Genomic DNA, 24515 nt, shown 5'->3' on the forward strand with positions numbered 1-24515 from the left:
CACCGCAGTCTGTGCAGTGACTGAGACAGCTGAGGAAGGATGCTTAGCAAGAAGGACAAATCTGGGGAAGGACTGCTTGAATTACTTCCCTGTGAATTGTCATAATCATAGGATGATGCTCCGATGTGGGTCAGTGCCTTCATGGAGTGCAGTGTTTGGCTGCTGTTCTTCCTGCTCCGTCTGAGCACAGGGCTGCTTTCATACACACTGCACTTTGTGCAATGTCCAAGCTGAGTGTTGTGTTGCTGCTGCAGATATATGAGATGATGCTGGTGCGCCATGGCTTCATGATTGTTGGAGATCCCCTGGGTGGGAAGACGTGTGCATACCAAGTGCTGGCTGGAGCCCTTGGGGATCTGTGTGCAGGTAACTTTGTACAGCCCCAAACTCACCGTTCAGTGAAATTAATCCTATGACTGATGGTATTTCTCTTTGCAGAGACACACTGAGGTTGGTAGTCATCCTACATTCTGTTTTCTCAACCAATGAAGTTGCTCTTCATTGAACTATTTTGTCTTCTGTATTTTCCGGAAGTAGTTTAGTCTGTATTACCAGAGTAATAAAACACAGTAATGTGTTTATACTTCTTTGCATTTTTTAAGCATTGTATCAGTTCGTAATACCCTTGCAAAACATGCAAAGCAAGCTGTGATTGGAGATTGTAAGTAGTCCCCTTCAACGTACAAAATCTCTCGTGCTCTATTTGTTCTTTTTTAATGTGCTTTTGCAAAAAGCGCTTGGCACTTTCCTTGTACAAGTAAGGGAAATTATTATTCACTACTGCCTAACCTCAGATGTCTCTTTTCTTTCTTGCCCTGTGCAGCTGAAGTAGGAACCTTCAAAATGTTCTTACTTGGATGTTGAATAAAACAAACCCATCCAGCTCCTCTGTTTGTCTTCCTACACAGCAAAATCAATGGATGAATTTGCTGTTGAATACGAAGTTATTAATCCGAAAGCGATTTCCATGGGACAACTGTATGGCAGCTTTGATCCTGTAAGCCATGAGTGGACAGATGGGGTTCTTGCACATGCCTTCAGGGCACAGGCATCTTCTACTACGGATGATCGAAAGTGGATTGTGTTTGATGGCCCAGTGGATGCAGTTTGGATAGAGAACATGAACACTGTGCTGGATGACAACAAAAAGGTAGCCTCGTTCTAGCCAGCTGTCTGACACTTGAACACATACCTTACTGTAGCAGTAGTAGCAGCATTGCTTCCATGGTGGTCAAAGAGTGTAATTGTGGCATGCTGCAAGCATTAGGAAAGGCTGGTGTGCTTATAAGCATTGCTTTTTTTAGTTCCATGGTTTGGTTCAGTAGAAAATTGCAAGCTGTTAATCCTTAGAAGGCTTATCTTGCTTCAACTTCATTGAAATGAGGTAACTAACTGAGGTTATTATTGAACTGAAACTGAGGTTTATTTATGGAACGTTTTAGGAAACTGAAATGAGTAAACTCAGTTCTGGAACCGAAAACTGAATTTGTGTAAAAAATTTGGTGAAAATTAACTAAAGAAAAGCTGCAGATCATAACTGCTTTTCCTTACATAGTTATTTAAAGATACAGTGTTGTTTCTGCATGCCATTACAGTAACATGTGGAAAAATTGAGGTGAGGTCAAAAGGTAGCAAGTGGTACAAGAACACAAAGGAGTGAATGACAAGTGGCAGCACGCAGAAGATGTCGTGATGTATGAGTGTATGACAGGCGTTGCTTTGTCTAGTAGATTAACACTGACATGAGTAGGTCACATTCCCATGCTGTGTTCCTTCTAGCTGTGCCTAATGAGTGGTGAAATAATTCAGATGAATTCCAAAATGAGCTTAATCTTTGAGGCAGCAGACTTAGAGGAAGCGTCTCCAGCAACTGTTAGCAGGTGATGTGAAAGCCCTCCAACATGGAGCGTCCCACCTTCTGCATCTCTTCCTCTGCCATAACTGTTCATTCTCCCCAGGTGTGGTATGATCTATATGGACCCACAGCAGCTGGGTTGGAAGCCACTGAAGGATTCCTACATGCATACACTGCCTCCAAACCTGCAGGAAGAGCACCGGGAGCTGGTGAGAGCATTACTTACCGGCAGAGGTCCCAGTTAGCAGACTGACTTTAAGGCAATGCTCAGTTTGCCATCTTGAAAGCGAGCATGAAGAATCAAACCTGGTGAAGTACGGTCACTATTTTGAATGTCCCAGGTTTCTTAGAGGCTGTTGTAAATTGTTTTATAGTAATCAGTGTCAAATGTCAGGGCATGAGAAGTGGAGGTGCCATGAGAAACAGAAATGCAATGTGGGAAAAAATGAAAGATTAGAAATGTTTTGAACTCGTCCTTCTTCTTTCTGAGACATTTATAGAGTGCAGCTTGAGAAATACTTGAGAAATAATTAAGATATTGATAGCTTGATCTTCTGTGGCCTACTCACCTTAGGCACAGTTGGTAAATTGTCCTTCGTGTGTTGGATTTCTTGCACAAACATGAATACAGATTGTGTATTATATCTTCATTATGGTTGCAAATGAATGTAGGTGTTTGTGGCAAATCAGTTTTTGTCAAAATTCAGACTCCAGTTTATTGGTCATCAAAATGTAGTGAAAGAATCAGAAAAAAATCAGTTCACTATCACTGTCTGGTAGTGATAGGATGGGGGGAACAGTCTTAAGCTAAAAGAAGGGAGAGTTAAATCAGACGTGAGAAGGAAATTCTTCACACAGAGGGCAGTAAGGCCCTGGAACGGCTGCACAAAGAGGTCATGGTGCAAATCCCTGGCGCTCAGGGGGTTCGGTGTGCCCTGAGCTGCTGGTCGACCCCCCCATGGCAGGGGTCGGAACTGGGTGATCTTGAGGCTCTCTTCCGACCGAAGCCGTTCTGTAGTTCTGTGTTTCAATGATTGGGTTAAAAAGTCTTGATTTCTTCCTCTAACAAGACTTGTTTTGAGCTTTTGCAGGAAATTAGGACCAAATTCAAAAGAAGTGCAAAGCCTGTGGAAGCTCTTTATTGACAAAGTCCACTTGGTTCATCAAAGCAAAGTAGTTCTTTCTGAGTCAGCAGATAGGTTGGCATGCCTTCAGTGCATGCCTTGAAAAAAAGGCCCTGAGAAGAGCCTAGGTCACAATTTCTCCTCCATGTTTTCCCTCTTGAGATCGCAGAGCAGATCCCATCGCCTGGCTGCATGCTCCAGCACTCCCATAGGTACCAGTCTGTGCTTTCAGATCTCCTGCTGTGGCACCGTATCTCTGCTGGGTCCTCAGTAGAGGCCAGTCTTTTTCAAGGGAGGTTGAGGCCCTTTTCTTTCTTCACACTGGAATAATTTTTTTGCTGTCTAAGCAAAGCAGCAGCCTCCCTAGGCTGAGCTACTGCTCTGATGTTGGGATTTGTAGCTGGGTGACAAAATTTAGGGTGAAATTTAAATTTAGGTGTGGCAGAAGCTTTCACCATCAGGTGATGACAGTAAGATTTTGTGATCACATCTGCTGCCTCACAGTGCTCATTTCCTGATCTTCCTTCTGCCAGCTTGGACAGTTTCAGTTGTTTTATGTTTTACTGACAGAGAAGTGGAGACAACGGGCAGTGTTCCAACTGCTGCACTGTTAAAAGCTGTTTTCCTTTTTCCTGCAGGTCAACAGCATGTTCATGTGGCTAGTTGAGCCCTGTTTAGATTTTATTCACCATCACTGCAAGGCCATAGTACAGACGTCCTCTATTCATCTGACTCACAGCTTGATGAAACTCTATACTTGCCTGCTTGGTAAGTATCCTAAATCTCAATCTTTTTATTCCTTTTTTTTTTTTTTTTTTTTTTTTTTTCTTTTCCCTTTTGTTCTGTAACAAGATGAAGGTTATCAGATGCAAGGAATTTCCTTGCTGCTTCAGATCCTATGACACAAGTCCATTCTCACAGATCAGTATTGATTGCACAGTGCTTTGGCTGGCATACAGAGCTTTTGCACCAGGGCGTTGCTGTCATTACAGAGCTGCACGTGGCCTTGTGAGCATATTTCACATGCTTTGTGTGCTGTCTGCTGGCATCTGAAGGAAAAAAAAAGAAAAAAAAGGACTCTCTGTAAAAGCTTCTCATTCATTTCTATCTCTAATTATTTGTAGCACTTTACACAGGCAAAGTTTTCACTATGCTCTGAGTTTGTCTCAGAATACTTTCTGCAAAAATAGGTTTTGAGTTGGGGTTAATGTTGTTCTTAGCACTTAACAAGAATTCAAAATATTGTTTTAGATGAAATAAGGCCACCTGAGGAAGAGGGGAAGGAAAGCATGTCAAGTCAGCAGATCGCCTTGTGGCTGCAGGGGCTCTTCCTTTTTGCTTTGGTTTGGACGATTGGCGGGACCATCGATGCAGACAGCAGAAAGAAGTTTGATGTGTTCTACCGTAACTTGTTAATGGGGGCAGATGATGGAAACCAACACCCCAAGAATGTGAAGATCACCAGAAACAATATCTTCCCAGAAAAAGGTACTTAGTAACTGCACTTGCCTCGATTTTGATGAAGCTGTAAGTTCGCTCAGCACCTTAAAAGAGCTCTGGGTGTGCTGCAGAGCCAGCCTCTGCTGTGTGCTGCACGCCGGGTGCCTCCTGCCTGTATGCCTCATGGACTCAACGCTGCAGCTGAATCTGACCTGGAATAGCTGTGTGCTGAGCACAGCAGAGAGAGGAGGAGGGGCTGTCCTGAGATAAAAAGGTCTTTGTTGTCTCTCCGTGTTGGACTTCTCACACTGACGTTACAGAAGTTTATTCTAATCAGTGGGTTTCCCCGTGTTCTGTTGTTTTTAATTAACAGGGACTGTTTATGACTTCTATTTTTACAAGCGTGGGAGTGGGCAGTGGAACCTGTGGACGGATTACATCTCGCAGGATGAACAAGTTATCTCCCCAGGAGCTAAGGTTTACACTGACACCTCTCACTGTAGAAAACAATTATTTGGTTAAATGATTTAAAGGTGTAAATCAGTTACCTTTGTGAACTCCTATTATGTTTAATGTTTGAACTGCAGCATTTCATCACTGTAGGCCCCTATGTATTAGTTCTGTGTCCCTGCACAGTATGCATTAACCAAGCAAACAGGTCAGTGCTTGTTTGGCAAGGACCAAGGGTCGTGGATCCCTCCATTTCCACATCCTGATGGCATTTGCAAACTGTAGGAAGTGTAGTACAGCAGTGATCTGTATAAAAGTACCAATTCTGCAGGTGTAATTCCAAGATAATTGATGTTTGTCCTGCTTTTATTAGAGAGAAATTCTGACTGTCCCTCCCTGCTTGCACAGTAGGGGAAAGAATTAAGCTGTGCTCGGCCATGCAGTTCTCTTTTCAGGCTCCACGTCGTGTCTATGAGCCATGTAACAGGTAAATACCATTTGGGCTGTCGACTGAACAATCTCTGCTGAACAGGCAGTGCCATCTGCACTGTCTAGCAGAATCTCATTCTAACCTGGGTTTTCAGGGAGGAGAATTTCATCAACATATATTTGTGCTACAGGCCTCTTGTAGCCGCATGAAAGTATTCTCATTCGTGTAGCATTCGGTGTTTGATCTTCACAAGCTGTTTCACTTCCCTGTGTAATAGGTCTCAGAGCTAATCATTCCAACGATGGAAACTGCCAGACAGGCGTTCTTTCTGAAAACATACGTGGATCATAACATCCCTTTGCTTTTTGTGGGTCCCACTGGCACTGGAAAATCAGCTATAACAAACAATTTTCTACTACAACTTCCCAAGCCAACGTATATCCCAGTTTTCATCAACTTCTCTGCAAGAACCTCAGCTAACCAAACCCAGGACATTATCATGTCCAAGCTGGACAGAAGAAGAAAAGGATTATTTGGGCCTCCTCCAGGGAAGAGGGCTGTGATATTTGTAGGTAAGACAAGTTTCTCATGTCTTTATGTCATTTAAATTCTGGCTTTAGGCCAAGGAAGTAATTCACTGAGATAGTGAGGCATTTGTTTTGCCTCAGTGCTCCTTGTTTTTTTCAGGCGCCCAGGGGAAGGTTAGCACTGCCCCCTGCTGAAAGGTTTCTAGCTGTTGGAGCAGTACTCTTGGGAACAGTTTGACTCATTTTAAATGTGTTTGCAGTGTGATGCAGTATGAAATCACCAACCATGCTTTATTAAACCATCAATGTAATGCCTACAAAGTACAATGTCATTTGATTCTGCTTTTACGAACTACCAAAATAACAATGTAGAACCTTTTTCTACCACTCCTCCCATTGTTTTTTATTCTTAGCTTCATAAAAGAGATTCCTAAATGCTGAGAGGTTTTTCCTTACTACCCCTGCTTTCCACAGATGACCTAAACATGCCGGCCAAGGAGGTGTACGGAGCACAGCCGCCCATCGAGCTTCTCAGGCAGTGGGTTGATCACGGTCACTGGTATGACCAGAAAGATGCCTCCAAGATTAATATCATAGATGTGCTGCTTCTGTCAGCTATGGGTCCTCCCGGGGGCGGCAGGAATGATATCACAGGTAGGAAATCTGCCAAGGGTGGTACAAAGTCTGTATGCACGAGGAAAAGCACTTCCAATTGAAGTTCAGAGGCAGGTTTCATTTTGCTGATGGCAGACTCTACGCTTATCTGTCATTTGGATTGCTCCAGGAGGAAGTATGTGTACTCAAGGTCAAAACTGTAACTCTTCCAGAATTAACTCAATCAATATTGGGAAGTAGATGATGAAATGGCAGGAAACTTTAAGAAACTGACACTTTTTTTTTTACTTTTCACTCATTGGAAAGGGAAGATAGCATATCCTCCTGAAAGGTCTCTCTGGCTACACTAACAGTTCTCACCTGAAATCCCATTTCCTGTTGCTGAGACAGGCTGCTTGAATTTACTTAAAGGCATGTTGCTCAAAAATCTGTGGTGCCTGCCAAATCACTGTGAGGAGGGTAATATTTTCTAATGGAAAGCCTTACTGTATCTACAGCTACATCATTATATTCACTTAGCCTCCACATAAAGATTCTAGTACAGGTATACACTCTGAGGAGGCTTTATTAAAATAACTATTTTGACACTGCTGATTTTTTATAACTTAGTAGTGTGTATTCTGCGTACTTTCATGTGAAATGTGAGAAGAAGGTCATTGCTTTTGTGAAGCTTTACTGTGCCGTATCATGGATGTCAAAGCTCCTGTAATTGAAATTTGGGTGATAGTGGCTGTACTGTGATGGAGATTTGTGGTTTCCTTATTAAAAGCAGTCAATTTAAAGAGGAATATTGACATATAAACCATGAACCCGTTTATGTTCCTTTGGTGTCACTGCTGTGGCAGAAATTAGGCAGAAACAAAATAGTGGAGCTGCAACCAGTTGCAAATCTGTGCTAGTCGATCCTAGCCAGATGCTGAGGGCAGGCAGAAAAGCACTTGGATGTTCCTAGATCCCTCTGGTGTTCTTGGTGTGTTGCAGGGCGCTTCACGCGGCACTTGAACGTTGTATCTATCTGTTCTTTTGATGATGGCATTCTCACCAAGATTTTTACTGCAGTTTCTGATTGGCACTTCAGCAAAGGCTTTGAGTCCATCTTTGTAAGGTAATTTGATGCATTTCCTGCATCACCTTTGTCACGTTTTCTCCTGCAGCTTATCTGTGGATCTTACAATGTCTCTCTTTTCCTTCTTCAGGCTTGGTAAGATAATGGTCCACGCGACAATGATGATTTACAAAATGGCAGTTGAGAATTTCCTTCCAACTCCTTCAAAATCCCATTATGTCTTCAATCTCCGAGATTTTTCCCGAGTTGTTAAAGGAGTGCTGCTCTGTCCTCACACTCATCTGCAAGTAAGTAGTTCCGTTGTGTTGCTGTAGGAAAGAACAATGGGAAGAGTGAATTCCAATATTACGAAGGGAACATCTCAAAATACATGAACTATGATTTCAGTTGATTTGCATTTGCAATTGAGATGGCAGTTGAGTGCCTTGCTGTGTAATTTCCCTCTCTGATGGAGGGAAACAGCTGTTATTTTTGCTGATGTTCTTTCCATGTGTGGCCCAGGGGTCCAAGGCCAATCTGTTACAGCCTGTACTTCGGGCCATCCCACCTCGTGTGCTTTCAAACAAAATCTCCCACAGAAATAAGCATGTGAAAAGACTTGGTGTTTCTTTTCAAGTTAATGAGCTTGCCAGTGAACAAGACAATGGGTTGGCCCAGGATTTGGGCCAAATACTACAAAAGTATAATGACGGATATGGAGGATTTTCATCCTTTTGCTTTTTCTTCCATTTTCAGCAATATTGCTTGGGAATTTCTAGGAATATTGGAAGTCGTATTTCTACTGGGGTAATGTGTTTGGTGCAAGAATAGAACAGGATGACTACCAGCTATTCAGGGAATGTCTTGGCCAGTGACAGAGTTTGGGCAGGGATAGGGCTAGAGGCTGTGTCAGTAAGATTTGTTCTTTATGCACAGGAGTGGGGAGATTTGATACAGCTGAGAAAAATGCCCTGACAGAAGAGTCACAGGTCACTGGTTAGGGAAGCTAGTCAAGTGAGCAGATGCTGAGCCATGTGCCAAATGGCTTGAAACTGAAGGATTCCCACTGAGCTTAGGACAAAATACAGCAGGGTCCAGATGGACATTTCTAACTCATCCTGCCTGAGCAATATTTACCCATATTCTTGTGTGTACCTTTTCAGAATGAAGACAAACTGATCCGCCTTTGGATTCACGAGGTGTACCGAGTTTTTTATGATCGCTTAGTTGATGAGGAGGACAGGGAAATATTCTTTCAGATGGTAAAAAAGACAACATCAGATAGCTTCAAGCAGAACCTCGATAAGGTATTTTTCAACAACATGCTAGACCCACGTGTTTCAGAAACACTTAGACACTGAGATTGCACTAGTACTGGACGTGTTTTGAATGATCTATACCACTGCATTCATAAAGTTTGGCTTTTCTTCTGTTTGTATTATGTATTATATGCACTCCTACGGAAACTAATACTTCATATCTGCATGATCCAGAGCTTCAAAATGATTCTGCTTTGGTACAGAGGACCGCATGGGATAACTGCCTTTCATTGTTCACTTGTGCTCCTGCTTAGCATACACTGGAATGAGTCACTGGGAGTAGTGGGCACTTTTCTGAGAAATCTTTTGGCAACTTTTCCTGCTTTTCACAGCACAATCACCGCTGACATGGTGACATGTGCATGGCAGAAACTTGCATGCCTGCTTACAGAGTATTACTCCGTTCAGGAGGCTTTTCTGTTTCACCCCTCCACCCTCTTTCATTCTCTTTTTTTCTTTCTTTTGTCTTTGTTTCTTTTTTTTCTTCCATACTAAGATGATAACTGAAATAGCTGGAAAATGGTGCTTCTCACAGTATTATTATTATATGGATAAGAATAATTATTGCTTTAATGAAAGTAATTCTCCAGTAGTCTGAATTTTGTGTCAATTCCTGTAGGTACTGAGTCATCTCTCACCCACTGGCAAGGTCACTGATGATCATATTCGCAGCCTTTTCTTTGGAGACTACCTGAAGCCAGACAGTAATGTAAAAGCGTATGATGAAATCACAGACTTGGAGCAATTGACAGCTGTGATGGAATCCTACCTGGAGGAATACAACAATACCAGCAGAGCACCAATGCCCTTAGTCATGTTCAAGTTTGCTGTTGAGCATATCTCAAGGATATGCAGGGTACTGAAACAGGATAATGGACATCTTTTGTTGGTGGGCATTGGTGGAAGTGGTCGACAAAGTGCTACCAAGCTAGCCACCTACATCAGTGCATTTGAACTCTTTCAAATTGAAATTACAAAGTCCTATGGAGTCAGTGAATGGAAAGAGGATATTAAACGAGTCATGCTGAAGGCTGGTGTTGGTAACAAGAACGTTTCCTTTTTGTTCTGTGATAATCAAATAAAGGATGAAACATTTATAGAAGACATCAACATGCTTTTAAATACGGGTGATGTGCCTAATATCTTTGCTGCTGATGAGAAGGCTGAAATTGTTGAGAAAATGCAAAGTGCAGCAAGGATGGGGAGTGAGAAAATTGAAGCTACTCCGCTTGCTATGTACAATTTCTTTATTGAAAGGGTGAAGAAAAATTTACATATTGTCTTAGGTCTGTATATAATGCATTATTTCCTAGAATGGCTTTTCTGCTTTCTAGCTGCAGAATAAGTTAGATAATAATCGTGGTGTTCTTGCTGTGTTTTTATATTTCCCAGCAATGAGCCCCGTTGGTGATGCGTTTCGGAATCGATTACGGATGTTCCCGTCCCTGATAAACTGTTGCACCATTGACTGGTTCCAAACCTGGCCTGCAGATGCTTTGGAAATGGTTGCTAACAAGTTCTTAGAGGAGGTTGAACTTGAAGAAGACATTAGAAAAGAGTAAGAGTTTATTTGTCAAGAAACACAATGCAAATGTTTACCTCCCCCTTATTAGACCTACGTGGCCAGGACGCTGTCTGTATGAGTGGGCCAGGCTGAATCACCTCTTTGATTACAGTGCAAGCCAAAGGCATCTGATATACATGTCAGACTGTGCTCTTTGAAAGAGCATTTGAAAATCTGAAAAATATTTCATGTAGTAGGGAAAAATAATTCTGCCTTCACTAACACTGATAAGATTTCATAGACAAAATAATTTTCTCATTATTAATTGAAGTAAAAAGAGATGATATTTACAGTAACCCAGAAAATTTTTCTCTAGGGTTGTGTCAATGTGCAAATATTTCCAAGAAAGTGTGAGAGAGCTCTCCATCAGCTATTACAGTACGCTGCGAAGACACAACTACGTAACACCAACATCGTACCTGGAGCTGATTCTTACCTTTAAAACTCTGCTGATTAGCAAAAGGCAAGAAGTTGACGCAATGAGAAATCGTTACCTTACAGGGCTCGAAAAACTTGATTTTGCATCTTCACAAGTAAGTCTCAGTGAAAACACTGAACGTGTGGCATATGCATACTTTAATAGAGGGGCTGTATAAGTGGAATCAAACTTACAGAAATAAAGCTTATTAAATTCCTTCTTCACTGTATTCAGGATGCTGTTGATAACTTTCTATAGAAAGCATCCAGAAAAGTGAGGTTATTGATTAGTGATTTTAACTTCAGACAATAGCACTTAATAGAAAGCTACATGAAGCTGGTGGTATCATTGAGTGTTAAAGGGAAAAAAGGAACAGATACACTTATTTTCTCAAAACCTTATATACAAAAACCATTCCTTAGCTTCTGTTTTTCTAGGGTTTTCTAAAACAGGAAGAAGTTGAAGAACATTGTAAATCCTTAACAAACATTGATTCCCCAATGGATTCCCAGTGGGAGATTGATTGGGGTCCGCGTAAACAGCCCCCCTACAAGCATCTAATCCAGGGACTGAGCTTCCCAATGCGAAGTGGTGGAGCTTCCAGGCACTGTCCTGACAAAGAACATCTAATGCAGAGCTGTTGCTGTCTCTAAATCTGTGTTACAGTCATAGTTTCTTTTGGATTCAGTTTCTCCACCTGTGCAATAAAAGATTATTTGGGGTTCCAGAAACTGAAACTGACAGTGAAGAAAAAAATACAATTGATCAGTTTATTTCTCATGATTGAAATTAAGTGGATCATGAAGAAGGAACCATGGATGATTACAAATACTGTTTTTAAAAATTCAATTCCTTTCAATAAAACAGCTCTTACTAAAAATAGGTCAGAGAACTCTTTTAATAATTATTCAAAGTCTGATGTCCCTTTTTCACTTGTTAATGTCTTCGCATCTTTCTCCCTCAGACATCAAGAGTGTGAAGCTTGTGGAAATGTTTACAAGGATTTCCTCTTGATTTCCTGTTCACCAGGTTGCAGAGATGCAGAAAGAACTGACCGCCCTTCAGCCTGAACTGATTCAAACTTCTGCAGAAACAGAGAAAATGATGATCCAGATTGAAAAAGAAACAGCTGAAGTAGATGCAAAGAAGGAAATCGTGTCAGCAGATGAAAAGGAGGCTAATGAAGCAGCAGCTGCTGCAAAAGCTATTAAGGTACTGAATGGGGCTTCAGCCTGGAGAGCGATGGGTTTTCAGCATCTTTCCAAGTAAGTCTGTATTCTGATGTGTTAGCGGGGTGAACAAGACGTTCCTGATATAAAGAAGGTAAATTTTGGCTGCTTAGTGTGTGGCTGTTTCACAGTACCTGCAAATCTTCCTTTACTGGTTCCCATCCCAAAGATTCATAGCTTTTATTTCTGTAGTAATAATTCTGCTTTTCAGCAGTTGGAGTACTGAGGTCAGACAGATTCCAGGCCCAGCAATGGTTTGCAGATGGGGTTAGGTGAGCTGATGTCACAGAGCTGTGTGAAGCCCTGCCAGGCATAACCTAAGAGATGCTGATGCAGCCAGTTGTCTGTAGCACAGAATTTGCAGTGGGGAGCTCCAGGATTCCTCAGTATATTTTTGAAGCTAGTTGGAAAGGCCATTGATAGATAATTACTGAGATCTGGGTATGTGATAAAGAATTTAAGCTACTCGGTATATGCTTTCTACCTGATCGGCGCTCTTAAATTAAAAGCAATTGTATCAAACCTGTTTTAATTTTCTTTGTCAGACCAGAGAGACTTTGAGCTTGAAAGCTTGGCTGGCATTCTCAGCTCTGGGTTGAGCGTATGGAATTTCCTAACTTCTCTACAATCCTTTCCTCCTCAAACTGTGCAGACCAAAGTAGTTTCCTCTCCAAGAAGCACAGTGTTGTGGAGACTTCTTATTAGATACTTCCAGGCAGAGTGTTCTGTGAAACTACAGGCATCTCCCCAATGTCTTGACAGGACGAATGCGAAGGAGACCTTGCGGAGGCCATGCCAGCTCTGGAGGCAGCACTTGCAGCTCTTGATACCCTGAATCCTTCAGATATTTCTCTTGTGAAGTCCATGCAGAATCCACCTGGTCCTGTTAAGCTTGTCATGGAGAGTATCTGTGTCATGAAGGGGACTAAACCAGAGAGGAAGCCTGATCCGAATGGCAGTGGTAATGAAGTGTTTATTATCCCTGCCCCAGGAATGGTTGGGTGCTGTGTGTTGCCCTGGTGGAGCATGTTTTTGTTAGCGATGGCTTAGGGCTGCTCTTGATAGCTGAGAGCTTACTTTGCTATTACAGCATCCTGCACTTGCTTGGCTGCTGCATAAGCTTTGTAGGTATGATCCCAGAGGGCACAAAGTCACAGTTTCAACTTGCTTTGACCCAGTCTTGTGGTTAACTTCACCTTGAGGGGCTCCTCTGTAATCCCTGCTGCAAAACAGCACCAGATATGCTGGGAGACAGAATTCTGGCTGTCCCCTTGCCATAGGCTACCATTCTAACCAACCCTTTCTTTCTCGTGTTACTATTGTGAGACTGCACAGGATCTACAAGGTGGGATAGGAAAGACTTCTACTTCACATCCCCACATTTCAGCTCTTAATAACAGAAATAAGAGTTCTGTAAATTTGTTTTTCATCCAAAATTGTCTTGTCTAGATTAGGATGTAGTGCCTTCATATAGGCATTGATTTGTCTGATAAACTGGTATAATTAAAATAATATGGTAAGAAAGACTGCATAATAATTTGTTTCCCTTGTTGAAGTAGAATTAATATGTAATTAATAAATTCAATGAGTGTTAGCAATACTGAAGTTCCGGTCTGAATTTCTTCAGGAGAGGATTTTCACAAAATAGTTGGCCGTGCTTGCATAGTAGAATTTGACTGCAAAGTCATGATAATAGTTCTTCCTGTTAAGTTTTGTTTTTTTTTTTTTTTCAATTTGAACATGCATGACTTAGGCCTGATTTTTGTGTTGTGTGCAATGCAGGTAAAATGATAGAAGACTACTGGGGGCCCTCTAGAAAAATTCTTGGAGATCTGAAATTCCTGGAGAGCTTGAAGTCATACGACAAGGATAATATTCCTCCAACTGTAATGAAGAGAATTAGAGAGAGGTTTATTGATCATCCAGATTTTCAGCCAGCTGTCATTAAAAATGTCTCATCAGCCTGTGAAGGCCTGTGTAAGTGGGTGCGAGCCATGGAGGTCTACGACCGCGTTGCAAAAGTGGTTGCCCCAAAACGCGAACGTTTGAGAACTGCAGAAGAGTTACTGGATGTTCAGATGCAGAAGCTAAAAGCAAAGCAAGCGGAACTTAAGAAGGTTGTTGATCGCCTCCAAGCTTTGAATGATGATTTAGAAAGCATGAATGACCGGAAGAGAGAATTAGAAAATAATATTGAACTCTGCTCACAAAAGCTTGTGAGAGCCGAACAGCTCATCAGTAGTCTTGGTGGAGAGAAAGACAGGTGGACAGCAGCTGCGCGGTTACTGAGAATCCGGTACACAGACCTTACAGGAGACGTGTTGTTATCTTCAGGAACTGTGGCTTATCTGGGAGCCTTTACTGTAGACTACCGTTTGCAGTGTCAAAAGCAATGGCAGGTTCTGTGCAATGAGAAGAACATACCGTGCTCCAGTGATTTTACCTTAAGCGGCACACTGGGGGATCCAGTCAAAATCCGTGCGTGGCAGATTGCTGGGTTGCCAATTGATTCTTTTTCCGTTGACAATGGCATAATAGTTTCTAACTCAAGGAGATGGGCTTTAATGATAGACCCTCAAAGGCAAGCTAACAGGTGGGTGAAGAATATGGAGAAAGCCAACAAGCTGTCAGTCATCAAATTATCTGACGCACATTATGTTAGGACATTAGAAAATGCTGTTCAGCTTGGAACACCCGTCCTGCTGGAAAATATTGGAGAAGAACTAGACGCTTTCCTAGAACCCATCTTACTAAAGCTAACATTCAAACAACAGGGAGTAGAGTACATTAAATTAGGGGAAAATATAATCGAATATTCAAGAGATTTCAGGTTTTACATAACGACCCGCTTAAGAAATCCTCATTATCTTCCTGAAGTGGCTATTAAAGTTTGTCTGCTCAACTTCATGATTACACCGTTGGGTCTTCAGGACCAGCTTCTTGGAATTGTAGCTGCGGAGGAAAAGCCTGAACTAGAAGAAAAGAAAAATAAACTGATTATAGAAAGTGCGGCCAACAAGAAACAATTGAAGGAAATAGAAGACAAAATCCTAGAAGTCCTTTCCAAGTCAGAAGGAAACATCTTAGAAGATGAAACAGCTATAAACATTTTGTCTTCGTCCAAAGAGTTATCTGAAGAAATATCTGAAAAGCAAGAAGTTGCCTCAGCAACGGAAATGCAGATAGATTCTACACGAGTGGGGTATAAGCCTGTTGCTGTTCATTCAGCTGTTGTCTTCTTCTGCATCTCTGATCTGGCAAACATTGAACCCATGTACCAGTATTCGTTGACTTGGTTCACTAACTTGTATGTTCAGTCCATTGCTAAAAGCAAAAAGAGTGAAGATCTAGAAGAGAGGATTAAGAATATAATAGAGCACTTCACAACAAGCATCTACAACAACGTCTGTCGCTCACTGTTTGAGAAGGATAAGCTGTTATTCTCTCTCCTCCTGACTGTGGGCATAATGAAGGGAAGAGGCCAAATAGATGATGAAGTCTGGCGTTTCCTACTGACAGGAGGGGTTGCTCTTGACAACCCTCATCCCAACCCAGCTCCAGACTGGCTCTCTGACAAATCGTGGGCAGAGCTTGTGCGTGCGTCTTGTCTGAGAAACCTTCAGGGCCTGATGGAACATGTAAGAGAGAATTCTTCAAAGTGGAAACGAGTCTATGACTCTGCAAGGCCCCATGAAGAAAATTTCCCAGATGCGTGGAGCACACTGACGGGGCTGGATCGTCTGGTGATTCTCAGGTGCTTGAGACCTGACAAAATAGTTCCAGCAGTGCAGGAGTTCATCACAGAAAACATGGGAAGGACTTTTATTGAACCACCTACTTTTGATCTTGGACAAAGCTACAGTGATTCCAATTGTTGTGCCCCTTTGATTTTTGTGTTATCGCCAGGTGCTGACCCCATGGCAGGTGAGATTGATACTGAAAACATTTCTTTTTTTTTTTTGTCTAATTAAGTGACTCTGAGTCTGACCTTTAAGATGTCTGTAGGGCATAACACAGCAGTGATAGAACAGAAGATGTTTAGATCTAGCTATATATATAAAATGATAGTAAAATTGCTGGAGTGGGGTGAAGGAAATGGCGATACCATATCTGGGTCTGTGAGCAGCAGTTCTGGAGTGCAGAATTTCTTAACATCCACACCAGTTCATCATTCGTGCTTACATTACGGTTCCTCCCATGTGAGGCTGGGAGTTGTCCCCTTCTGAAAGTTTCCTCACTCTGTTACTGAGTAAATGGTGTATATGACCACATTAAAAACACATCTGTTAAATGGCCTTTAAGAAATAACCACCTCATTTATTTTTAAACCTGGTTTTCCGCCCAAAGGATTGTAATATCAGCTGTACTATAAGGATTTCCAGGAGGTACTGGCTTGAACAGCAAAGTAAGAGATACTTACAGCCCATAGCTAAGGGCTCAGTTCACAGGTCAACCCCGTATCAGACTGTGCCTATGAAATATCAGGGAGCAGTGCAGGCTGGAGCTGAGCACTGGGGACTGAAGAGGAGGCTGGGCATTTAGCCTGGCTGCCAGTTATTTTTGTGGTGTTACTTCGTTGTAGGTTGGAATTTCAGCACATGCCTGAGAAAATGCCTGATGCAGTGTTGGGTGCTACCTGTGGGTTGTTGAGGTGTTGCTTTTCTTTTCTTTTTTTCTTTTTTTTTAGCTGAGTAGAATATCTGTTGACCTTTACTCCTTTAATTCTTGCTCCATTATAAAAAAATAAGTATAACGTGGGCCTAGTTTCTAATAGACTTTGTCTGTCTGTCTTTGCATGTGCACAACTTGCATCGTAGGTTTGCTAAAATTTGCTGACGATGTTGGTGTGGGAGGTGCAAACATTCAGACTGTGTCGCTTGGACAAGGTCAGGGCCCAGTGGCAGCCAACGTGATCTGCCAGGCAGTCACTGCCGGGAGCTGGGTGGTACTGCAGAACTGCCATCTTGCAACCAGCTGGATGCCTGCTTTGGAGAAAATCTGCGAGGAGGTGATAGTGCCTGAGAGCACCGACAATAAGTTCCGGTAAGGGATTTGGTATTTTGTTCTTTTTGTATCAGCATTTCTTGTGTGCTGAAGGCACCAGCAAAAAGAAATGAAGCTTGTTCTGTGTGAACAGCTGCTTACAACATTCATATTGTTTGATATGCAGGGATAAAGTAAAGATACCTAATTGGGATGTCATCTTTTCTACTTGTTTGATATACTCTACTTTATACTGCATTTATAGAGACGCAGATGTTCTCATTATAGCTAGACAAGTAATAAACCCCTTACTTTGCGGAAAATCGATACTGGGGAGTTGTCAGTATTGATGACTTTTGAATAACGAGCAATTTGATTTTTTTGCAGACTGTGGTTAACCAGTTATCCATCAGCAGAATTTCCTGTTAGTATTCTCCAGAACGGCGTCAAAATGACAAATGAACCTCCAAAAGGGGTCAGAGCAAACCTGCTTCGATCGTACCTCAACGACCCCATCTCTGACACCGCATTCTTTAGCAGTTGCCAAAAGCCAGAAATGTGGCAAAAACTGTTGTTTGGTCTTTGCTTTTTTCACGCTGTTGTGCAGGAAAGGAGAAACTTTGGCCCATTGGGTAAGGTTCAGATTATTTTCCAGATTGATTCACAAAGGTTAGTAGTTTTGAAATGCATTATTTATTATTAAAAAGCTGTACTGTTGCCAGCATATTGCAGGAGTGCAATCCGTACTGAACATAATAAGGTTTATAAGCTGTTACCAGTGATTCTTGTTCAAACAGAGTTGCTCCTGAAGCTCCTGCAAGTGTTACCCTGGGGGAGGGTTAGAAAGTATCCATTGTGTCAATAAATCATACAGTATTTGCATTACATCGTAGCTCACTGGATTAGTTTATTACTCCACTGTTCAGTAACTGCAGTAATTTACTCACCATGTACTTATCAGGGTACTTATCAGCAGTGCTTCTATTCATGTGTGTACGTTTTTAGCAAAGCCAGTGCGCATGTCTGCTTGGTGTAAAACTGAAAGTCAGTAGCTGCGGCGTGTTCATAATGCAACTATGGAAAGATGTATTTAGAGAGATACTGAATTCTGACGTTTTCCATAAAATGCAGAAACACGGGAAATTACAGATTTCGTATTTATAACTGTATATATATGTATCTTACACTCTGCGTTAGTGTGCATGAAGCTCTCAGCCTTCCATTCTGATTGAATCTGCCTTCATGCTGTGACTGCTGTGAAATGTTATTTTTTCACTGAAAGCCACTGTCCCTAATGAGCAGCTGTTTGCATTAACACAAGGATGCCAGAATGAAGTTAGTCTTCACTGACTGATGTGGTTTCCAGGGCACACTTCGTATTTAAAAAGTTATGGCTGTCAAGCAAGGTCCCCAGAGACTGGAAAAAGGGAACCATCGCTCATTAGCAAGAGAGGGAGGAAAGAGGAGCTGGGGAACTACAGGCTGGTGAGCATCACCTCTGTGCCTGGGAAGATCGCGGAGCAGTTTGCGATGGCACAGCAGAAGGGAGGGCGGCACCCGGCGGGACCTGGACAGGCTGGAGAAGGGGCACACGAGAACCTGCTGAGGCCGAGCAAGGCGCAGCGCGGGGTGCTGTGCTCGGGTCGGGGCAGCGCCAGGTGTGTGCAGACTGGGAGAAGAGCTCACAGAGAGCAGCCCTGCGCAGAGGGACAGGGGGGTTCTGGTGGACAAAGAGCTGGACGTGAGTGGAAGGCCAACTGCACTCTGGGCCGGGGGCAGAAGGATGGTTGCAGAAATTTACCCGTTTATCAGTTTGTGCCAGGTCTGGGTTTTCCCGGAGGATTCCTTTACCTGGAGCATAGGGCTGTTGTTGGTTTTTAGTTGCTTTTGTTTTTATTGTACTGCTACTCTGAATATTGTATGGATAGATGGGCAGATTTTCCAAAACCCGAAATCAGTCAGTTAATTTGAACTCATGTTCTTGCTGTCTCCAGATAGCAGAAGGTTAGCTGGAGGTAACAAACAGATCTCTGTTCTACTTTGGGTAAAACACAGTGTTTCAGGAGTGAGTGGAGCCAGACATCTGAGCTGATGGTTTACCTGCGCAAAGAGCGAGGGGATACAATACTGTTACAGATTGGTATTCCTCACCTGGCTGTTAGTTGTTCAAGTGAATGCCAGGGCTTCACCTTGGCATTGTCTGCAAGTTGTGATCTTCAGCTCTACAATAGCAGTGTTACACCAGTTCCCCTGCTTCCTAAGCATGGTTTTCAGCATAGGGCAGCATTCATTCACCCCATGTTATCTTTCCTGTATTGGACAGGTTGGAATATTCCATACGAGTTCAACGAGTCTGACCTCAGGATCAGTATGCAGCAGATCCACATGTTTCTGAATGAATATGAAGAAGTCCCTTTTGAAGCTCTGACGTATCTGACAGGTATAGGCGTTGTGCCCTCTAATGCCTTTTGACTTTGTACCAGCTGAAAGTACCTCGCTGTGATGAACAGATGAGTGCTAAATAAATGTAGTGCTTGATAAACCTGAGCTTCCACTCAGGTTTACTTTCCTGGCCTTCCGCATAACGGCAAGGTGGATCCCAGACCTTCAGACTTCATGGCTGTCCTGGCTTATGTGTGGCTGCAGAGTTGCTCCTGGTCCAGCAGACCTCCTGGTCTTCGCTTCATATGTCAGATCAGGCAGTGAGTGGCCTGTTGTCACGGAGTTGACCAGATCAATCTATGTCCGTGACAGGGGCAACAGGCCTCTGCCCTCCCCTCCCCCCGGGCCCCCCCCCAGTCGCACAAAAATGGGAAGGAAGGAAGGGGGGAAAAAAAGCAGCGGCAACAATCTATGGAGGAAAACTTATTTTACTATAATATCGGAATACAAGATAACACAATATATACAATTTAATTGAAATTGAGATCAATAAATCAGACAAGATAAGAGAGAGAGAGTTCCCGGGACCGATTCAAACCTGAAAAGGTTGGAACGGCCAGGAAAGCACCTCCAGCACCCACTGCCAGGCAGCAAGAGAGCGCCCCCCCCACCCGGAAGGGTCAGATCCCGTGACTGCTGTAATGTACAGGGATAGGTACTTGGAACTGGGGCAGTGACACTTTAATGCCCCGTACACTACATGGTGTTTTGATGTGGAATACTGAAGCCATAAAACAAACAAACAAAAACAAAACATAGAACCATGACACCTGTGCTTCACTGCAGCTGGCTGTGCGTCAGACCCTGACACAGAAAGCATTGGTGGTTGGCTGTAGGGTAGGATGTGGTCGTCCTCTCAGTTTAAAGCAGTGGGCATTGACCTGGGTAAGGCATTTTATTGTTATATTTATTTATACAGCTGGCTTTCTCCAGAAAGGTTGTTGGTACCGCCTTTGTCAGCCTTATAAAGATAATTCCTGGTTTTTGCAATTGTTACAACTAGCTTTGTGAAAAATAAAGTAAGTAGTCATCATCAAAGTAGTAACTTTTAGTGTTTCTTCTACTTTATATCAGTGCAAACCTCCCCTCGTTGCTTCTTCATTACTCAGGGTCTCTCCCACCCATTCTGTATGTTGATGATCCCCTTTCTACTGTACTGGTGCATAATCAGCTCTGAGTTTGGTGAAAGGAAGAAGACAAAGATCAGCTATACAGCACTGCTCAGATCTTGACAGTTCTTGAAGCAAAACAGATGTCACTTGAAACATGTCATTATTCACTGTGACATAAGCAGCAGTTTCTCAGACCAACTCAGTGTTCCTTATAAATGTTACCACTAAGATGCACAGTTTAGGTCCATAGTCCCAAAGATGTTAAAGTGCATAATTCCACTGAATCCAAAGTTTTTAGTTACCATCATTCTGTTGATTCAGTGGTACCTAGAAACTTCTGAGGATCTGGAACCTCAGGATTTCAACTTACTAGTGGTGTACATTAATGTAAAACAATTTGTATTTGTTCATTAAATTTAAACTTTTCGTTCTGGTTTTCTTTGTCCTTTCCCAGGGGAATGTAACTATGGTGGGAGAGTAACAGATGATAAAGACAGGCGGCTTCTCCTGTCCCTTCTGTCTACAGTCTACAACAAGGATATAGAACAGGACAAGTACATGCTTGCACCTGGAGGTGACTACTATATCCCACCACATGGGCCATATGAGGTGAGGAGACAGCACGTGTAAATTCTCTCTTTAATTGTTGGGAAAAAGCTCGTCTACGCTGCGCTTCAATACACTGAATACAGTAAATAAACGTAAAGGAAATAAAAACATGAGGTTGCAAAGCCATGACAGACTGCATCTATGAAATACGAATTCAGTACTTAATATCTCACACATGGCAGTGGACATGGAGTATTCTGATCAAGTTGTTGTGGAGAGCAACTACTGTGCAAATTTCCAGCACACTTCTGAAAGGATTACCGAGTAAGGCTTCAGGATTGTACAGGGTAACTTTGTACCCTCTTGGGAGCACTTATGCCTTGTGATCACAGTGAGACAGTAGGAAGGCAGGCATGTATTCCATGTTTGGCCTCTCTTTCCCTTCTGCTGATGTCTCAGAGTTCACCACTAGATGGGATTGGAACACAGTTGTTTAGCCTGCAGCTGTAAGCACTTGCTTTTTGTTGCATTTCTTTCTTTTGCTACTTATGTGAGGGTGGAAGGCCTCAGTGAGTCTCTGAACCATTCAAAACTGCTGTGTGGACTGGATAAGTCAATTCCTGAGTGACTTAGGTGGGGGCTTAAATTTGTGACTCTACATGGGAAAGTTCTAACCAAGTTGGATGTACTGATCATTTATGAATATATCACTGCCTGAATTCTGTTATTTGTATGTTTCTTTTACAGTCTTACATTGAATACCTAAGGAGCTTACCAAGTGTGACACACCCTGAGGTGTTTGGGCTTCATGAGAATGCAGACATTACCAAGGATACTCAGGAGACTAACCAGCTTTTCAGCGGAGTGCTGCTGACTTTGCCACGGGTGGCAGGAGGAGGTGGCAGGTCCCCTCAGGTAACAGGGGGAACGATCAGCTTGCAGCCTGGAAAGGTGCTCGTGCCTCACGTGCCCCACATCTCAGAGTAACCCTGCACCTCCCATCACATGAGTGTTACGTAGGTGTGTAGGGAACAGGGGGTGGGTGTGTAGAGAAGCAGATGTGGACTGGAAGAACTTGGATTGAAGTGGGTGTACTGAGGTGTGCTGGCACCACACAGCAGCACCTGGTTGAGTAGAATATGTGGTTTGAGTGGGAAAGTTTCTGTCATCTGTCGCATTTTAAAACAACAGTGAAGTGCTGCATTTCAGTCATGAATTGTAGGTAGAACCCAGTTTTTGCAAGCACAGCTGGTGAAGAACCTCCAGTCGCATCCATCCCGAGGCACTTATACAGCAGGACACTGATTGCAGTCTGCCTTTTCAGCAGTAGAAGTTCTTCCACTGCCTGGCTTCGTCCAGTGGCTGTGTGACTGTCCGAGCTGTTCTCATGAAGGGGCAGCCTCTGGAAAGCCAGGAAGTACCAAGCCTACACCAGGCTGCAGTGTAATAACGGGAGGCAGAAGGTCTTCCCAGTGACAACTGTGCTCTAATGGCACTTTCACTCCTGTGTGCTCACTGAGTGTTGGTTTCTGAGGTATGATTTTCTCTTCCCCCTGACTGCTTCAGTTCCTGTAGTCCCAAACTTAGAACTGTGTGTGACTTCTGTGGAACAAAGAAAGGGATTGGTTTGGTGCACCAAAACCGCTGGAACCCAAACCTTGCTGTTGTCAGCCCTTCCAGGGGACTTGGTGGTGAAGGTGCTGGGCACTGCTTTCCTTCCTCTCTGATCCTGCAGCTCAGGTTGCTCCAGTCCAGTCCTTGCCCCTTTGCTGCAGGTAGATGGTCTTTCACACCCCTCGGATGGGATATTATACACAGGCGGATTTGTGAGGAAATGAAACCAGTGGAGCCTCATTTCTTGTGAGGGTGTGCAGTGATCGCATTCTGATGTGTAACGTGCTGGGAGGAAAGCTGCTCTCGTGGCTGGGATGCTCCTGTTGTCTGCCACTCATTTCTTCCTGCATACCTTTGCTTTTTCTTCATTACGGCAGTAGGGGGACTGTGCCACCTATCTGCTCTGCTGCCTCACAGTTGCCTGAAACCCTTTTGCAAATTAAATTTGAGTTGTCGGTACATTTAAAAGCAGAGAAAAGGAGCTGCAGGTGCATGCAGAGACAGACAGGCTGCTGTACAAGAAAGTAGTTATATTTACCTATGCATCACCTATGTAGTTATACAGCAAAAATGGAAAGCCTGTCATGTTTCGATGAATTTAATGAATAGAAGTTCTCATTTCTGATTTATGATTTCAGAAAACTGTTGAAGATTTGGCACAGGACATCCTATCCAAATTACCAAGCGACTTTGACGTTGAGGAGGTAATGAAGATGTACCCAGTGCTTTATGAAGAGTCCATGAATACGGTCCTGAGGCAGGAGCTGATTAGATTCAACAGGTATGGTTGGCTCTGCGTGCTGTGCAGCACTGCTGGCATTGAGGAGTGCTCGTGTGGGACACTGCTGGCAGCTGGCAAACTTTAAGCAGTTAAAAGCTTCTCACAATACATGCTTCTTAAGATGACGGATGATGCTTTGTCTCAACATTATTAAAAAAACCTGTGGAATTTGCAGCTAACTGCCTAAACATAAAAATAGTGCCCATGTTCTTGTAGCAAGAACTTAAATCAGTGTTGAATTTGTTGTGCTGAGATGGGGCTGCCTGCTTCCTTCTTTATAAGTTGTGCCTGGGCTTCTCTGTTCCCAGCACACTGCAATAGCTGCTGTCAGAGACTTGAAGCTCTTCTCATTTCTTTCCCCCTCCTAGCACGGGATTTTTACTGCCTTTCATTTCTGTGCATGTGTTTGCTTTTCCCAAGGTAAATGATTTTTGATTACTATAAGAGATAAAGACTTTCTGACAGGACATTCCCCAGCTTTGTTCAGCCCTTTATTCGAGCTGAATGTCTATAGCCAGAAAAAAAAAGTTAGTAGATGATGAGGTGATGATTTCTGTTTTATCTGAAGGCTTACTCAGGTGGTTCACAGCAGCCTTGTTAATATTGGCAAAGCCATCAAGGGCCAAGTGTTGATGTCGTCTGAACTTGAAGATGTTTTCAACAGCATGCTAATGGGAAAAGTGCCAACGATGTGGGCTGTCAGATCCTATCCGTCCCTGAAGCCCCTGGGGAGCTACGTGTCCGATCTGCTCTGTCGGCTGGGCTTCTTCCAGGTACGCAGAGACCAGCAGGTTAAGGACAGGCTGGCAGGAAGGTGAGCGGGTGCAATGTCTGCTGCTGTCCTCCCTCAGCAGAACCCAAGAGGCTCCGGTTGGGAACTGCTGTGCCCTGCATGGATAGCACTTCTCTGCAGGGTGACTCCAGGAGTGCCTCCTTTGTGCCACTGCAGTGCAGCATTTACTAGTTTTCATTTCATTCATACGAAGTTGGGAGGATTGGCTGACACGCCTGAAGGCTG

At 43.1% G+C, this 24515-nt stretch overlaps 1 protein-coding gene across 1 annotated transcript in view; it reads left to right on the forward strand.

Moving 5' to 3' along the window:
• Window positions 1-24311, forward strand: part of DNAH3 (dynein axonemal heavy chain 3) — a gene marked incomplete at its 3' end in the record, with an annotated part of 59092 nt that extends 34781 nt beyond the window's left edge. Inside the window, exons 35-59 of the mRNA XM_042892231.1 lie at window positions 255-366; window positions 909-1150; window positions 1780-1880; window positions 1959-2064; window positions 3618-3747; window positions 4231-4467; window positions 4793-4896; window positions 5577-5871; window positions 6301-6480; window positions 7423-7546; window positions 7638-7794; window positions 8650-8793; window positions 9425-10091; window positions 10198-10363; window positions 10686-10902; window positions 11817-11999; window positions 12779-12977; window positions 13799-15940; window positions 16834-17059; window positions 17387-17631; window positions 19323-19439; window positions 21008-21162; window positions 21850-22017; window positions 23355-23497; window positions 24066-24311. Coding sequence (XP_042748165.1) covers window positions 255-366; window positions 909-1150; window positions 1780-1880; window positions 1959-2064; window positions 3618-3747; window positions 4231-4467; window positions 4793-4896; window positions 5577-5871; window positions 6301-6480; window positions 7423-7546; window positions 7638-7794; window positions 8650-8793; window positions 9425-10091; window positions 10198-10363; window positions 10686-10902; window positions 11817-11999; window positions 12779-12977; window positions 13799-15940; window positions 16834-17059; window positions 17387-17631; window positions 19323-19439; window positions 21008-21162; window positions 21850-22017; window positions 23355-23497; window positions 24066-24311 — 6806 coding nt within the window. The remainder of the gene's footprint in view (window positions 1-254; window positions 367-908; window positions 1151-1779; window positions 1881-1958; window positions 2065-3617; window positions 3748-4230; window positions 4468-4792; window positions 4897-5576; window positions 5872-6300; window positions 6481-7422; window positions 7547-7637; window positions 7795-8649; window positions 8794-9424; window positions 10092-10197; window positions 10364-10685; window positions 10903-11816; window positions 12000-12778; window positions 12978-13798; window positions 15941-16833; window positions 17060-17386; window positions 17632-19322; window positions 19440-21007; window positions 21163-21849; window positions 22018-23354; window positions 23498-24065) is intronic.
• Between the last annotated feature and the right edge of the window lie 204 nt (window positions 24312-24515).

This window comes from Lagopus leucura, unplaced genomic scaffold (assembly GCF_019238085.1).
Source record: "Lagopus leucura isolate 7727_CA_CO unplaced genomic scaffold, USGS_WTPT01 35130-1_obj-0_obj, whole genome shotgun sequence".
In the NCBI taxonomy this organism is placed as follows: domain Eukaryota; kingdom Metazoa; phylum Chordata; class Aves; order Galliformes; family Phasianidae; genus Lagopus; species Lagopus leucura.